Source organism: Podarcis liolepis (genome assembly GCF_965112155.1).
Source record: "Podarcis liolepis genome assembly, chromosome: 14".
Classification (NCBI taxonomy): domain Eukaryota; kingdom Metazoa; phylum Chordata; class Lepidosauria; order Squamata; family Lacertidae; genus Podarcis; species Podarcis liolepis.
Window position 1 is genome coordinate 43,558,323 of NC_139569.1, and position 15,658 is coordinate 43,573,980.

Genomic DNA, 15,658 nt, shown 5'->3' on the forward strand with positions numbered 1-15,658 from the left:
AGCATGTGAGCAAGCATGAGCTGAAGAACCACTTCCTATGGACCCCACATATACGCCAGGTAAGTGTCTCACCAATGGGTTAGAGTCTACAATCACCAGCGCCATTTTGCTAGCTTGCATTGCCAAGACAGGAACATTCCTCTCCTGCCTTTTTCTCTAAGGAGATCAAGCTTGATCCCCACAACAACCCGGTGAGGTAGGTTACGCAAAGAGGAAATGACTGGCCCAAGACCATCCAGTGAGCTTCATAGCTGAGTGGGGATTTGAACCCTGCTCTCCCAGGCCCTAACCTAGACAGCATCTTAAAAAGTAGAGACATCACCTTGCTGACAAAGGTCCATATAGTTAAAACTATGGTTTTCCCAGTAGTGATGTATGGAAGTGAGAGCTGGACCATAAAGAAGGCTGATCGCCGAAGAATTAATGCTTTTGAATTATGGTGCTGGAGGAGACTCTTGAGAGTCCCATGGACTGCAAGAAGATCAAACCTATCCATTCTGAAGGAAATCAGCCCTGAGTGCTCACTGGAAGGACAGATCGTGAAGCTGAGACTCCAATACTTTGGCCACCTCATGAGAAGAGAAGACTCCCTGGAAAAGACCCTGATGTTGGGAAAGATGGAGGGCACAAGGAGAAGGGGATGACAGAGGACGAGATGGTTGGACAGTGTTCTCGAAGCTACCAGCATGAGCTTGACCAAACTGCAGGAGGCAGTGGAAGACAGGAGTGCCTGGTGTGCTCTGGTCCATGGGGTCACGAAGAGTCAGACACGACTAAACGACTAAACAACAACAACAACTCCCAGGCCCTAGTCCAACACTCTAACCACTACACCTGATCCAGCAGGCTCTTCTTGTGTTCTTATGATTGCTGCTTTGGTGCAGCAATCATTAGACCCAGTCCGGTGTTTTTTCCCCCATTTTCCACAGTAGATTGTGGAATTGTCTAACTGTTATTTATCCATGCCTAGAAGAGGAAGCTTTACTGCAACAACTAAGATAGGAAATAAACTTTGTGAACATTTGGCATTTAAGAAAATCAAGTGTGACAAGAGAATAACCTGTGCAGATGCCAAAGAACTGTTAGCTATAACTAATTTAGATATTTCATAGGTTTTCAAAATCAGAAGCTCAAACATGATAATTTCTGCTGCAGGTGCTCAGTATGTTAGAATGAGATGATTCAATAAATATGCGATTTCATCCCTTTACAGAGCCATCCATAATTTACCTCTGTTATCGGATTCGATGCCAGGACTTTATCCTCTACTTGCGTGTTGCTGCTAGATCTACTGACAGTAGCAAAGTATCGCATAGCATATTTAGCCGAAACTGTTTTCCCAGCTCCTGATTCTCCACTGACTATAACAGATTGATTCTTGTTGTTCCTAAAGTGTGGAAATGCATTATCAAATAAATTTATTTTATTTAATGTCAAAAAATCATGTATGTCTCTACAGCAGATAAGATCTGCTTTATTTAGGTATCCCGACTTTGTGATCTGGTGCGTGAAGCCATTTTCTGCTGTTGGCACCTGATTCCTCCAGGAATTTTGTAGGTGCTTCGAGAGTATTCACAGCAATCTCTGAACAGTTTTTCAGGGAATCCCTCATGAATCAATGAAGCCGCTTGTTTGATTATTATTATTTTATTTCTAAGAAACTTACCTACATGGGTCCAAAGTTTTTGAAAGGGACAGGCATGTAGCAACATTTTACAAACGGAAGCGACAGGTTTTTAATCAGAGGTTTTAAAGCAGGGCTGACTGGCCTGTGGTCCTCCAGATGTTATTGGATTCCATCAGTCCTGGCTAGCATGCCCAATGGTTAGGAAGATGAGAGCTGGAGTCCAACAAATTCTGGAGGGCCACAGGTTAACATACTATAAACTCCCCAGACTCTACCTTGCCATTTGCTTGTAAGCTTCTTCTGCCACAGCAAATATATGTGGATCCATATCCCCCATATTCTGACCACTATAGGCATGGATAATGGCATCTCCATATATCGGCAGCTGCTTGTAGGGGTTCATTGCAACCAAAATTATCCCTGCAAGGGGGAAAAACACACAACATAGAAATAAGAGTTGCATCACACATACTTCGTATATGAGAAATGTGGAGCGTGAACGTTCGCTTACCGCTGTAGGTATAAATCAGCTTGGACTCGACAAAGCGAACTTTCAGATTGTGTAGGACGGCAGGCTCATGAAGATAGCTAAGTGCGGTGAGGTCATTTTCACCGACAAGTATGTCTGGATTTCGCAAAGGAGGCAAAGCTCTGGGATCAACTGGATATTTCAATTCCTGTTGGTAAATGGGAGAGGTGAAGACGTAGAAAGCTAGCATGTTACATGTGCCTAAGGATGTAAGCAGGCATCATTCTATGTTCTGCCCTGTAATCCTCACATGCAGCAATGCGTCTTGCCCACTGAAGTTCATCTTCTGCCAAAACCTATGTTATTTGTCTTGCACTGTGGTGAAATGCGTCTTGCACTGTGGTGAAATGTTGGAACTTACGTAATTTATGTACAGTGGTACCTCAGGTGGCGCTGTGGGTTAAACCTAGCAGTTCGAAAGCACGTCAAAGGGCAAGTAGATAAATAGGTACCACTCCGGCGGGAAGGTAAACGGCGTTTCCATGCGCTACTCTGGTTCGCCAGAAGCAGCTTAGTCATGCTGGCCACATGACCCGGAAGCTGTACGCCGGCTCCCTCAGCCAATAAAGCGAGATGAGCGCCACAACGCCAGAGTCGGTCACGACTGGACCTAATGGTCAGGTGTCCCTTTACCTTTTTACCTCGGGTTAAGTACTTAATTCGTTCCGGAGGTCCGTACTTAACCTGAAACTGTTCTTAACCTGAAGCACCACTTTAGCTAATGGGGCCTCCTGCTGCTGCCGTGCTGCCGAAGCACGATTTCTGTTCTCATCCTGAAGCAAAGTTCTTTACCTGAAGCACTATTTCTGAGTTAGCGGAGTCTGTAACCTGAAGCGTATGTAACCTGAGGTACCACTGTAATTAATTACATAATTTGCTCTTTTATGCGCTGCCGGCTGATCAGACATGGACTACAGCCAATGCCCAGCCAGCTGACCTCTGATTGGCCCAATTGAAGCCAGTGCCTGGGTGGGGAATCCCTGTGCCTTGATTCTGCCGACTGGGGAATTTCCCTAACAGCCAGCAGAACACATAGGCCTTCGCTGCTTTAGGATGATGGACAGAGGCAAGGCCTGCAATTGCTACCCACCTGGGAAGGGTTGAGTGGCCATTCAGCTATTCCACTCATTTCAATGGGAGTGGGGTGGGGGGAAACCTGGTCTATTCACAGGCTGAAAGTAACAGCAGAATATGCTGGTTACGTTTGCTGGATTGATTTCTGTTCTGGACATGGGACAAATAAGCAATTCCCACTCCCGCTTCTGTTTTCGAGTCCCACCTGTAGATGGTAATATAGCCCAGACACCAGCTTAGCATGTGAGTAAAAACCAAGGTGAGGCTATCAGACACAAAGCGAGATCAGATGAAAAATCCAGCAGGTCAATGTTTATGTGTCAACATGCATGCAAGTATTGTACACCACGGTACTGCTAATAACACGACCTATTTCGCTCACCGTGCCATCTTCTAGTTGCAGATGAAGTAGGTCTTCTCCATTTTTATAGTTTCTTGTGATTTCAGCAGATTGCCAGACTTCTTCAGGATCAGGAATCCAAACTCTGTTATACTGTAATAATAAAACAAAAACAATTCACTTTAATAAGCAGCACTTCTTCTTTCTTTCTTTCTTTCTTTTTCTTTTTCTGGCTACCAACAGTTTTATTGAGGTTTTTTTTAATATTATCATCACCATATAATAAAATATGCAAGCAAACAATTCAGATATAGCATATCTCCGTCCCCATAAAAAGCCAAACTCAAACGTCAATACATCAGTAACCTTGCTTCTAAAGGGAAATATCTTCCAAAGCTGCAAAGGTTAGAAAAGTGAAAAATGGTATGGCCCTTTTGCAAGGAGTTCAGAGAATGTTGCTTTTCTACTACTAACTATGGGCATGATCTAGTCAAAGCTGAGCACTTCAAATCCAATTTATTTAGACACAAGAGAGTTACACATCTTCTGGTCTTCTGTTAAAGTCACTGGAAGATGTAGCTTGCTTAGACCAGGCACAGAGAAACTTACAGCAGTTTATTTCTAAATTTGTGAACGCAGTTGCTGCAATTTCCAGTGCAAGAAATAAATCTGTTAAGTTCAAATATCCCTACTTATTCAGCTGCTAAAACCGAATTGCAGGCTCAGATTCATTGTTTTGGGAAACATGACTTCTTATACGGGGAATTCAAGGGAAGTAATAGTACCGCTCTATTCTGCCTTGGTCAGACCACACCTAAAATACTGAGTCCAGTTCCGGATGCCACAATTTAAAAAGGATATTGACAAACTGGAACAGGTGCAGAGGAGGGCGACCAAGATGATCAAGGATCTGGAAACCAAGTCTTATGAGAAACAGTTGAGGGAGTTGGGGTACGTTTAGCCCCACTTTTGGCTGAGCCATCAGATGTAGGGCAGGTGGGTGTGGCTGGGCCAAAATGGTCTCACAAGCCAAAAGCAGAGGTCTGCCAGGCCTAATTAGAGGTCTAAGAGGTGTAGAGCAAGGCATTCTGTATAGGAATTTGCTAAGATCAAATTCCTTAAGCATCTCAGCGCTATGCCAGCCAAAAATGTTGCTGCTTACCTGTGGCCAACACTGAAATAAGCAAGAATTCTCTCTCTCTCTCCCCCCCCCAAAGGAGCCTCTGCTGGAGTGGGGCAATCAAACTAAGAGTGTGTGTGCGTGTGTCCCCTGCATGTTAAATATGTACACATACACATTTTGTCACATGATTCTTATATCTAAAGATTCTAACTAGATCTAATCATTAAAAAGTCTACTCCAGGTACCTCCATTGGTAAATGTAATGAGCCATCTATCTACATGCCAGTGAACCCTGCCTTGCAAGTAAACATGGAGTTTACTTTCCTGTTGAGTTACACCCAACCTCCTCCTTCCTATGCTGGAGAATTTTCTTGAGCCACTCAGAAAAAATAATGAAAACAAATGAATAAAAAAAATCCAGATTTGGACCTGCACTGGCACATAATAAAAGCATGGTTTCAAGAGAAACCGGAGAACACTGCATATCTGTGAGAAAGTAAACGAACAGGTCCAGTGCCCATAAGAAGTGTCTCTCCACCCACAACCATGTGGAATAGAAGACATAGCCATCTATCTTCCCCCCCCCCCCACAAGTTAAGTCTCTGAAACCGAAGGAACACCCAGCTGAAAGAAAACAGGCTGGGAAGGGCAGGATTTGCTCAGTTTTATCAGTGGGCGCAGAAAGGGTTAGGTTTCTTTTATTCCACCTACTCTTCCCAGGGCTCGCCCTACTATTAGGGATTTCATGATGTTCAGGAGCACCATGAAAGAGCAGAACATTGTTAAGTCTTTTATTTTTGCATTTTTACTCACAGGGAGCTGTGTGTGTGGTGTTTTCTGCCTCAGGCACCAAAATAAAGTGACTAGTTTTGGGTACTATGCATCTGATGAATGGAGAATTTGACGTTGTGTCAGGCAGCAAAACACCTTGGACATTTTAGACACCACGGTTAACCTTATAAGCATGAGGTTCCTTGAGCTCATGCACGCCACACACAAAAAGATATTAGAAGCTTCTGTCTCTAAACTTGGACAAAACGTAAAATTATGGTTTACCATTAAACCAAGGAAGTCTTCAGTCACTCAGTGCACGTCAAGCAAATATTATAGACACCTTAATTACTCCCACTGCTCTCCCACTCACAGTCCCACTTTCAATTTACAGGACATGCTTTGTATTTTGCCTATTTGTATTCCCGATGTTTGCTGTTTTAACATTTTGGAAGCTTGCAATATGCCGCTTAGGGCACAGGTCAGTTGCGGGAAAGCGGCATAAAAGTAAAACCACTCCAGCCAACCGATCCATAATCCATTCCTCCTTGCCAGTACAGTGGTACCTCGGGTTACATAATCTTCAGATTACATCAGTGGCGTAGCGTGGGTTGTCAGCACCCGGGGCAAGGCAAGTAATTTGCGCCCCCTAACCCGTGGATTTGCGCCCCTAACCCTAACCCCCAGATGTTGCACCCGGTGCAGCCGGCCCCCCCTGCACCCCCCACGCTACGCCACTGGATTACATACGCTTCAGGTTACAGACTCCGCTAACCCAGAAATAGTACCTCGGGTTAAGAACTTTGCTTCAGGTTGAGAACAGAAATTGTGCTCCGGTGGCGCAGCAGCAGCAGCAGGCCCCATTAGCTAAAGTGATGCTTCAGGTTAAGAACAGTTTCAGGTTAAGAACAGACCTCCGGAACGGATTAAGTTCTTAACCTGAGGTACCACTGTAGAGTTGAGTTTGCAGCCTTCGTCATTCACTATCCCTAGGGTTTTTGTTAGTGGGTGGGGGACACGACCTCAGATTCGTGTTGGTTTGTATTGATTTGGGGTGGACAGCTGCCTCCTGCCCCCGCTTAGCTACATCCATGCTACTCAGCAGTCAATCCCCTTAAGTTCAGCGGCCCTTCCCCGCATCCGCGCAAGTACCCGCGCAGAGACAGCGCCGCCAAGCACAACTGCGCGCAGAGTCCCAAGTAAACCGCGCGCAGGATTGCAGCCATCCAGCCACGTCAGGGGTCCTTCCGTCTGGGGTTTGCTTCTGCTGCGCCACCGCGCCGTAGTTCAATAACTCTGGGTGGCTTTTAGGATCGCGGTGCGCGCCTTTGCGTGTGTGGGGGAGAACGAGAGAGAGAAACCCTTCCGCCCGACTTCTTCAGCCAACGATTACTTTTACCTTTCCCGCCTCCCTCCCTTCAGCCGCACCAGATTTCTCCCCCCCCCCCCATCTCCTCGGGGAAAACCGAGACAACAGGATTCCCTCGTCCCCGGCTGACCCGTGACCCGCATTCCTTTCCCACACAATACGGGCAGAGGCGGCTGCTGGGCTGCTTCTTCTGCCTTTCCCTCCCCTCCATATGGCGACGGGGAAAGAGGGTGTGTGGGAGAGAGAGAACTGCCGTTTGCTAAGGGTCTCGTGGGAACCGCCGCTCCCTCGAAGGGGCAAACTACAGTTCCCAGAGGATACTTTCCGCGGGGCGCTCGGGGGGCTTTGCAGCCAGCCAACCCGCAAAGCTTTGCGGCCATGATAAGAAATCCCCTTCGCGCCCCCCAGCGGAGGGCGGGCTTGGAGCGGCACCTGCCTCGGCCGCGATTCCTCCCGCTTTGCTCGCCCCCGTTTACCTGAGTGTAGAGGTCGCTGAGCGCCATTTGGCCGCCGCTTGTGGCCCCGCTTGTGGGCGGGAGGCTGAGGGGAAGGAAGGAGAAGGGGCTCCCCGACCCGCCGGAGGAAGGAGGCCCGGGGGCGGTCGGCGGAGCTGCCTCAGCCCAGCTCCTCTCGCGCGGCGGGCGGCTCCGGGCAGAGGTGGAGCCCGAGGGCGAGGAAGCGCCGATGCCTCCCACGGCAGGAGCGCCACGTTTGTTGGCTTGCCCGCCGCCGGGCGGCCTTTTCCGCTTAAGGGAGGGCTGAGAGTTGCTGCTATTATTATTATTATTATTATTATTATTATTATTAGTGCCGGATTTACATATAAGCTAAACAAGCTATTTTTAAAAAATGATATTTATTAAAGTTTCAAAGAAAAAATTACATCGATAAAAAGAAAAGAAAAAAGAAATAAAAAAGAAAAAATACAAAATACAGAAAAAAGATTAAAAACACTTAAAAACACATCAATCTTTCCATACCTTACATTTCATTTCCTTGCTTCCCTGACCTCCTCACACCTCCCTTTTTTGTATTCCAGTTCTATTAGTTGATTCAGCAATTCCTTTCCCTCTTTGTTTTTGTCTTAATCCTTTAACTTAATATATTATAACTTTGGATTCTCACCTGTTACCAATCCATTTTTACATACACCTTTATAACATTGCTGCTAAAACCACTTACCTTCATTCTGACATCATTCTAACATTCATTAATTTTGCAGTATTTCTGTAGATAGTCTTTAAATTTCTTCCAATCTTCTTCCACCGACTCTTCTCCCTGGTCTCGGATTCTGCCAGTCATTTCCGCCAGTTCCATATAGTCCATCATATATAAGCTAAACAAGCTATAGCTTAGGGCCCCACTCTCTTGGGGGCCACCAAAAAGAATTTAAACGGGGGGGGGGGACTTGATGTACATTGCCAAATATAAGAAACTAAAATAAAATCTACATACAGCAACAGTGTTTTGTGTTGTGTAGGCTCCCATGATGTAAGTAATGGGCCGGCCTGCTAGCCTGCTCCCTATAATATCACTGGTTTGCTCATTTCTATATCAATTACGTTAATAAAATACATATTTTGTTATGTGCAAATGGCTTTAGATACCTATTAGGTCCATAAAGTACCATATAGCATATATTCAACACAGAAAAACAGCGGCAATTTGTTGTTGACAAAGGGCAGCTGGACATATAAAGGCCCCCATTACCTTCAGTAGCTTAGGGCCTCATCAAACTTAAACCCAGCCATTATTATTATTATTATTGTTGTTGTTGTTGTTGAGGAGAGCCACCAGGTTTCTAGGAAGGTTGCAGAGGCGGTGGCTGAAGGGGTTAAAAAGAGACAAAAATAGCAGGTAGCAGTGATGGGGTGACACCTGTTAGCCACAATAAACACCCCCCTCTGACTCCTGTGTTAATAATAATAATAATAATAATAATAATTATTATTATTATTATTATTATTATTTATACCCCGCCCATCTGGCTGGGTTTCCCCACCTCTGCAAGACACTTGTTAGGAACAATGTGTTGTTGTTGCTTGATAGCACAGGTCATTTTTAAGGCCATGCACATAGGAGCCAACTCCTAGGAAAAGAGGTCTCTTTGGCGGCAGTTTGGCCCCGATAAAATCTTTGAGGGAGCTGTTGCCCTATCACCACCATCATGGCCCAAGTTGCTGGGCACTGCCATTCAAATGGTGTTCATGTCTTTGCGAGGGATTATGCAGGGACGGGGCTTATCTGCCCTCCCCAATATTTTGTTCAAGTTGGCAGCCCTGGCCTTGCATCAGATTCTGCACTTAGGCTGGAATAATCAGATGCATAATTCTAGGACGGGCCCCATCCAATGGAGGGACGCCTGGCTGGACAGCAGTACATGTAAAAAAAGGGATCTAGGTGTCCTAGTTGACCACAAGCTTAACAAGAGTCAACAGTGTGACAAAAGAAGTGCTAATACTGTACAGTCATATCTCAGGTTACAGCCACTTCAAGTTGCGTTTTTTTGGGGTTACGGACCGCCAAAACCTGGAAGTATCGGAACGGGTTACTTCCAGGTTTCGGCGGTCGCCCATGTGCAGAAGTGCTAAATCGCAACCCGCGCAGACGCAGGTTGCAAAATCTGTGGGTTGTGAGCATGCATCCCGCAGAGATCACGTTCGCAACCCAAGTGTCCACTGTATTGTATTTTTATATGTGCTGGAAGCCACCCAGAGTGGCTGGGGCAATGCAGCCAGATGGGTGGGGTGGTATTTTTATTAATTTATTATCATTATCATCATCATCATCAACAACAACAACAGTAGTATGCAGATCAAGGGATTGTAAATAGTGCCACTCTATTCTGCCATGGTCAGACCCTGCCCTCGAGTACTGTGTGCATTTCTGGGCACCACAGCTTAAGCAAGATATTGACAAGCAGAGGAGGTCGACCAAGATGATAAAAGGTTTGGAAGTATCTGAAGGGCTGTCACATGGATGATGGAGCAAGGGTATTCCAACTAAACATTAGGAAGAACTTTCTGATGGCGAGAGCTGTTTGACAGTGGATTGCAATATACAGTGGTACCTCGTGTTACATACGCTTCAGGTTACATACACTTCAGGTTGCAGACTCCCGCTAACCCAGAAATAGTACCTCGGGTTAAGAACTTTGCTTCAGGATGAGGACAGAAATCTCATGGCGGCGGCAGCAGGAGGCCCCACTAGCTAAAGTGGTGCTTCAGGTTAAGAACAGTTTCAGGTTAAGAACAGACCTCTGGAACGAATTAAGTACTTAACCCGAGGTACCACTGTATTTGTAAGTCCCATTGAACTCAGCATGACTGACATCTGTAGGTTGAAAATTCAACTGCACTTAATAACTCCAGGAATAATGTATTTACACGAGAGACACCAAAGAAGACTTAACAGTTGTATTTTTATTTGGACATTTCAGTGATAGCTAAGGTACAGCATTTATGAAGCATACGTTTACTAAATACGTCAGACACTATGACAGTTCAGAGCTTATTTCATTCTGATACCGTTTTGGTTTCCATCTAAGCACAGTAGCAATATCTAGTGAAAACCTATTGTCTGTCAAAACCTTTGTTTCAAAAAAAATTACAATTTTAAAAATAGTAATTTCCAAAGGATTTTTATGTGATATTTTGAAATGTGTCTGGTTTTGAAATCTTAAATGAAAAGAGACCTTCAGCTTCTAAATGCTGGTGGTTTCGAGATATGGAACCAAAAGGCAAAATGCCACTATCTCAAGCAAATTTGGATAAAAGCTTTACTGGAATAAAAGGGACTTCTGTCCATGTACTGACCCGGAACCAGAGATGATCTGTTATTTAAAAAAAAATCTGTATGCAAAAGCAAAAAAGCATCGCCAGAAACTGTCCCATAGATTCAGAGTGTCTTCTTTTTGGAGGACAAGCTGGGTATCCGCAGTGCACTGCTATTGTGACTGCTTCCATGTGCACATGAAAACAGATCCAATCCACCAATCATAGGATTCTTTATTTAATGAGCACATGGGATTCCATGGAAAAGGGGAAAAGTACAAGCAGAGCAGCTATCCCATGCATGCAACAGGAGCAGGATCTTTAGACTGAGGCAAGTATTTCTATAGCATATTATTCTTTATTTATGAAGGTTAGGGGTGTGATTCTCTGCACACCACATGCAAATATGTTCCACTGAACTGGGGCTCTAAAATTACCCACAAGATTGCATACTTGATCAGTTAATATTTAACAAAACCGAATCTTTAAATATTTTTTAAGTTCATCCCTAATTGAAGCCTGCGAAGTGTTTTGCTAAAATCTGGACAGAAGGTTATGTTGCAGAGTGGACTCATCACTGGAAGAAGAAAATATCTGAAACCTAATGAGGTAATATTTGTGCAATACTTCAGGTCTGTACATTTCAAAAGGGTTCTTGTAAGTCCCCCCCCCCCCCCAGCATTGAGAGACTATTCCTTATCAAATTGACAAAATTAGAAATAAAGACATTTCCACATTAAAAAGCAATAACCATGCTATAAAGGAAGGGGAAATAAGCATAACCAGAATTGTGTTAGGCGTAAGGACTCTAAACCAGAAGAACTAAACTGAACATTTTATATTTGTGTATCAGTACTAAAAATCTTAACCTAAGAAAAGTGCATGTAAAATACTGCTATGTAAAGTATTAGATGAATTAGAAAATACCAGTTAAACTTAGAAATATCTTCCTTTAAAACATGTGAAGCAGCATACTATTTTAATGTGACCGAAAGTAGTATTAGACTACTGAATATAAGGATAATGCCTATAAACATCTATCACTCTGGTAAATAAACAAGGTACAGTAAGGCTTTTTTTACAGGTAAACAAAAGGGGGGATTCGTACATTTAAGCATAGTTTCTGAAGTAGTTAAGTTTCTTGAGATAATTTTATCTTACTAGAAGAATTTTAAAGGGCAGAATTTCAGTTAATTCACAGGAGGAAGATGGTGGAAATTCTGTTTTTGTTGAGGTTCTAATTTTTAAAAGTGCTGCTGTCGCTTTACATCAGTGTCATTACAATTATCACATGATATACTAAGAATCCAGTGAAAATGTGAGAAGATAGTGTACTCTATCATAATTTTAAAAAAACTGTGATCATCTCAGACTCTAGGGTACCCCTCTAGGGTAGCAAATTGTGTGTCTTCCCATTTTTGCTCAGGGCTCCTTGGTGATAAGGCAGCCTTTCCTGGCTGCAGACACAGAGGATATCTGTTTTTGACAGTATTTTAAAGTTGTTTTAGAAGAAGCACGGCTTGTTAGGAATCATTTTTGTAAACTTTATGCCAGATGTAAAGTAAACATATTCAAGTAAATAACTGTTCGTTTGCCATAAAGAAAATATATATTAGACAATGCTTGAGTTGAAGTAGCTGAATGTTTCTTAAAACAACCATCATACTCTGCCAACAACAAAAATCCAAAAAGAGAGATAACCCAAATCAGTTTTTTAAGAACAGTACTGAAGAATAAACAGCAGCTCACTTTATTTACTTTATCAGTGACCAGGTGACAGGTGCACATCACTGGTCTTCTCAAGTGAGAGCAATGTCGCTCTAAGGATGTACAGAGAAATTTAAACAATATGCCTTTACAGCATAAAGATATGTTTTAAAATAAATATACATTACAATTGCTATAATACAATATTGCACATGGCAATCTCAAAATATGTCATTTCTTCCTATGTATATCTGATCAGCACTGACCGTATTAAAAAAAAAATCGACATCAGAAAACACTGAGCAAGAATAAACAGACATTTTGAACTGTCAGTTCCACACTGATGCAAGTGTTCAGAACGCGACAGGTTCCAGCAAAAATGTTATCAAGCAGTAGCCTTCTTCTTAATGTGTCCAGTGAAATATTCCCATAGATACAGAAGCAGAGTATTACTGTTACTCGTATTATTTTTCAAAGTGCACCCAAATCAGAGTTTGTTTTACATTTTGAAAAATGAATGTGAAGGACCTAAGGTATTCAGCAGATTTGGAGTAAAGTAATTCCTCTCTCACCTAAGCATTTGAGAGTCATCTTAAATATCTAAAATATCTTAAACAACAACTCCAAAACGGATAATATTAAAGCATACATACTGTCATTAAGCTGGCAACTAAAAAAAAACCCGAGGTGTGAAGCTAACATACACCAGAATGATAAATAAATACTAAAAATATAATATGTTTGGGTTTTGTTCATTGAACTTGGGGTCTTCAATACTTTTAAGTAAACATTTGAAATACAATTACTATGCCTCTTCCAGTTTGTTGTTTGTGCTTAGTTACCATTTCCTATTACCAGCGATATTCCTTACTTCTTACATAAATCTTGTTAAAAGACTGGACTATTAAAGTTGTTGTTGTTTTTAATCCTTATTTCTCTTGCCTAAAGATTATTACTGTACATTTATAAGAACACAGCACACAGCAGCACTTGGATATGTTTTGAAACAGTACTAACTAATGAACAGCTATGTTGTACCATACTGTAAGCCAGAAGACTTTTTTGATACTTCGCATCATTTATGTCACACTGACATAAATAAGGAATAATTTTGACAGATTATCTCCTGGAGTGCAATCTACTACGAATGTCTACTGTGCATGCCCCATTGAAGAAACCACAGCTTCTGTTCACTACAATGGGTTTGCACAGACCCAATGCCTGGTATATTCTGTTTTCTACTGCCCTTTTGCATTACACTTTCCAGTCTCTAACATGTTTTAACATATAGCAGATAATCCCTAAATGCTTATATACTTCACTAAAAAAAATCACACCTTTAAAATGGACTCTTCTGTCCTCTCTGGTCCCTGTCTACGAGCAAATCTATGACTTAATTACATTTAAGTAAGTTAATAAGGAGTTAAAATGGCCTCTCAGCTATATCTTCTCTATCAGCTTTCACAGCTAGGGAGTGGACCAGGGAGAAGTTCTCTCTCAGGTCCGCTCCCCAGCCACGCCCCCAGCTTGCTAAAAACCGAGCACCTCTAGCGAGTGTCTGGCTGCTGGTACTCTCCCACCACGCCAAAGGCTGAGGAAGGGAGACCAACCCTGCCATGGTTGCACCAGAGCCACAACCACAGCTCCCAGAGAGTCCTGATGGGAAGGGACCTTCTCTAACTCAATGAGAATCAGAAGGAGACAGATTGAGGGTACACACTGACACCACCACATTGGAAGTGGCTATATGCATCTTTTTACACCAGGTGTGTGTGTGTGTGTGTAGCAGGGAGCTGCAATTGGTGGCCGCTTCAAACAGAAGTGGTGCACATTCTGTTCCTCAGCCTTGCTAAATTAGGGGAAACTGCTCTTCAGGTGGTCGCAAGCACAATAAAAGTTTTGCCTTGCCCACCAGCAACAGAACTTTTGATCTCGGAGGAAAGGGAATAGAAAAGCTTTGTTCCTCAGAATGTCTCTAGTGCCAAACTCAAATATAAAAGACAGCTTGTGACTAACGGGGGGGGGGGGGGTTTAAGGGAATGATCCGTACTGAAAAATTTCTAATTCTGAAAACTCTTTTTATAGACCTCAGCATGAGAGCAGTGAATTTATACAAATGTTTATGTCTCCGTTAGCCTTCAGCTTGAGACAGTTACGCAGCATTCCAGCTTTCTGCAATGCTTTTCAGGGCTTCTACAATATTTCCCCCAGCTTTCTTCCATTCCCCACCCCAGCCATGGCTTTTCAGTGTCTTCGCTGTTTTAAGATTACAGGTAAGCACACTCATGATCAAAAGCGAACTGTACACTTGCTTCAGACACGACAGATGAATCCTAGGCCCAAACTTGCTGGGATCTGGATGGTTTCTAATGCAAGAGATGATGGGTTAAACGGGAAAGTAACAGGGAAAATATGCTTAGCATCCATTAGCAGCTGAGGAGAGTCCTTCTTGTCTCGCATACGGAGCTGCAAAAATAAGAATGCATCACGTTAGTATTTAAATTTATTTCCTGTATTGTTGTCGATGATGATTTGATTCCCGCCCCCTTCACCCTAAAATCCCAGGGTGGGAGACAACAATTTAAAATTCAACGTTAAAAACGTTTTAAAGCAAAATGCAATCACTAGATTAGGGTGGGTTCTAAAAATATATATCTAGAGTAACGAAGGCCAAAGACTCGTGTGCTCAGCATATCACAAAAAAATGTATGGTGAAGATGCTTGACACAATTTTATGGGAAGTTCCAAAACCTAGGGGTAGCCACAGGAAATTCTGAAGGTGGTGGGATTACCAAGAGGGACCCCTCCACTGATTTTAGCACCCAAGAAACAGTGTTTCAGATATTTTGGGTCTAAGTCTTTTATGAAAATGCTTCAGAATTCCCCCCTATGAACCACTTCCTCCAAATTTCTATCAAATGAGGCATCCTCTTTTCACCACCTCATTGCCAGCTGGAAGATGGAAGAAAGATGATCCCCTGCCTGGGATGAAGAGAAGAGAAGAAGAGTTTGGATTTGATATCCCGCTTTATCACTACCCGAAGGAGTCTCAAAGCGGCTAACATTCTCCTTTCCCTTCCTCCCCCACAACAAACACTCTGTGAGGTGAGTGAGGCTGAGAGACTTCAGAGAAGTGTGACTGGCCCAAGGTCACCCAGCAGCTGCATGTGGAGGAGCGGGGAATCGAACCCGGTTCACCAGATTACGAGTCCACCGCTCTTAACCACTACACCACACTGGGATGCTTGTGCCTCATTGGCAGAAACTACGTGGGTGCTCCTTTTCCTCCTCTTTGGCCTGGTTTGTACCACCACTGCACTACCTGTGATATTTTCTTTTCTTTCA

At 43.3% G+C, this 15,658-nt stretch overlaps 2 protein-coding genes and 1 long non-coding RNA gene across 11 annotated transcripts in view; 1 reads left to right on the plus strand and 2 right to left on the minus strand.

Moving 5' to 3' along the window:
- Positions 1-7,576, minus strand: part of MYO5C (myosin VC) — a 54,932-nt gene extending 47,356 nt beyond the window's left edge. For 2 of the 4 annotated variants that reach the window (XM_083475529.1, XM_083475532.1), the window contains exons 1-5: positions 6,964-7,089; positions 3,613-3,723; positions 2,139-2,304; positions 1,903-2,047; positions 1,231-1,387 (exon numbers count right to left, since the gene is read on the minus strand). In XM_083475529.1, coding sequence (XP_083331655.1) covers positions 1,231-1,387; positions 1,903-2,047; positions 2,139-2,304; positions 3,613-3,723; positions 6,964-7,044 — 660 coding nt within the window. In that variant the 5' untranslated portion in view covers positions 7,045-7,089. Of the gene's footprint in view, positions 1-1,230; positions 1,388-1,902; positions 2,048-2,138; positions 2,305-3,612; positions 3,724-6,963; positions 7,090-7,309 lie in introns of those variants that run through there. The other 2 variants (XM_083475530.1, XM_083475531.1) reach the window with 2 other exon arrangements.
- LOC310693666 overlaps positions 1-15,658 on the plus strand; it is a 321,657-nt gene that overhangs the window by 91,710 nt on the left and 214,289 nt on the right. The window lies entirely within an intron of this gene.
- Positions 10,236-15,658, minus strand: part of MYO5A (myosin VA) — a 124,404-nt gene continuing 118,981 nt past the window's right edge. For all 5 annotated transcript variants that reach the window (XM_083475521.1, XM_083475520.1, XM_083475517.1 and 2 more), the window contains one exon: positions 10,236-14,779. In XM_083475521.1, coding sequence (XP_083331647.1) covers positions 14,627-14,779 — 153 coding nt within the window. In that variant the 3' untranslated portion in view covers positions 10,236-14,626. The remainder of the gene's footprint in view (positions 14,780-15,658) is intronic.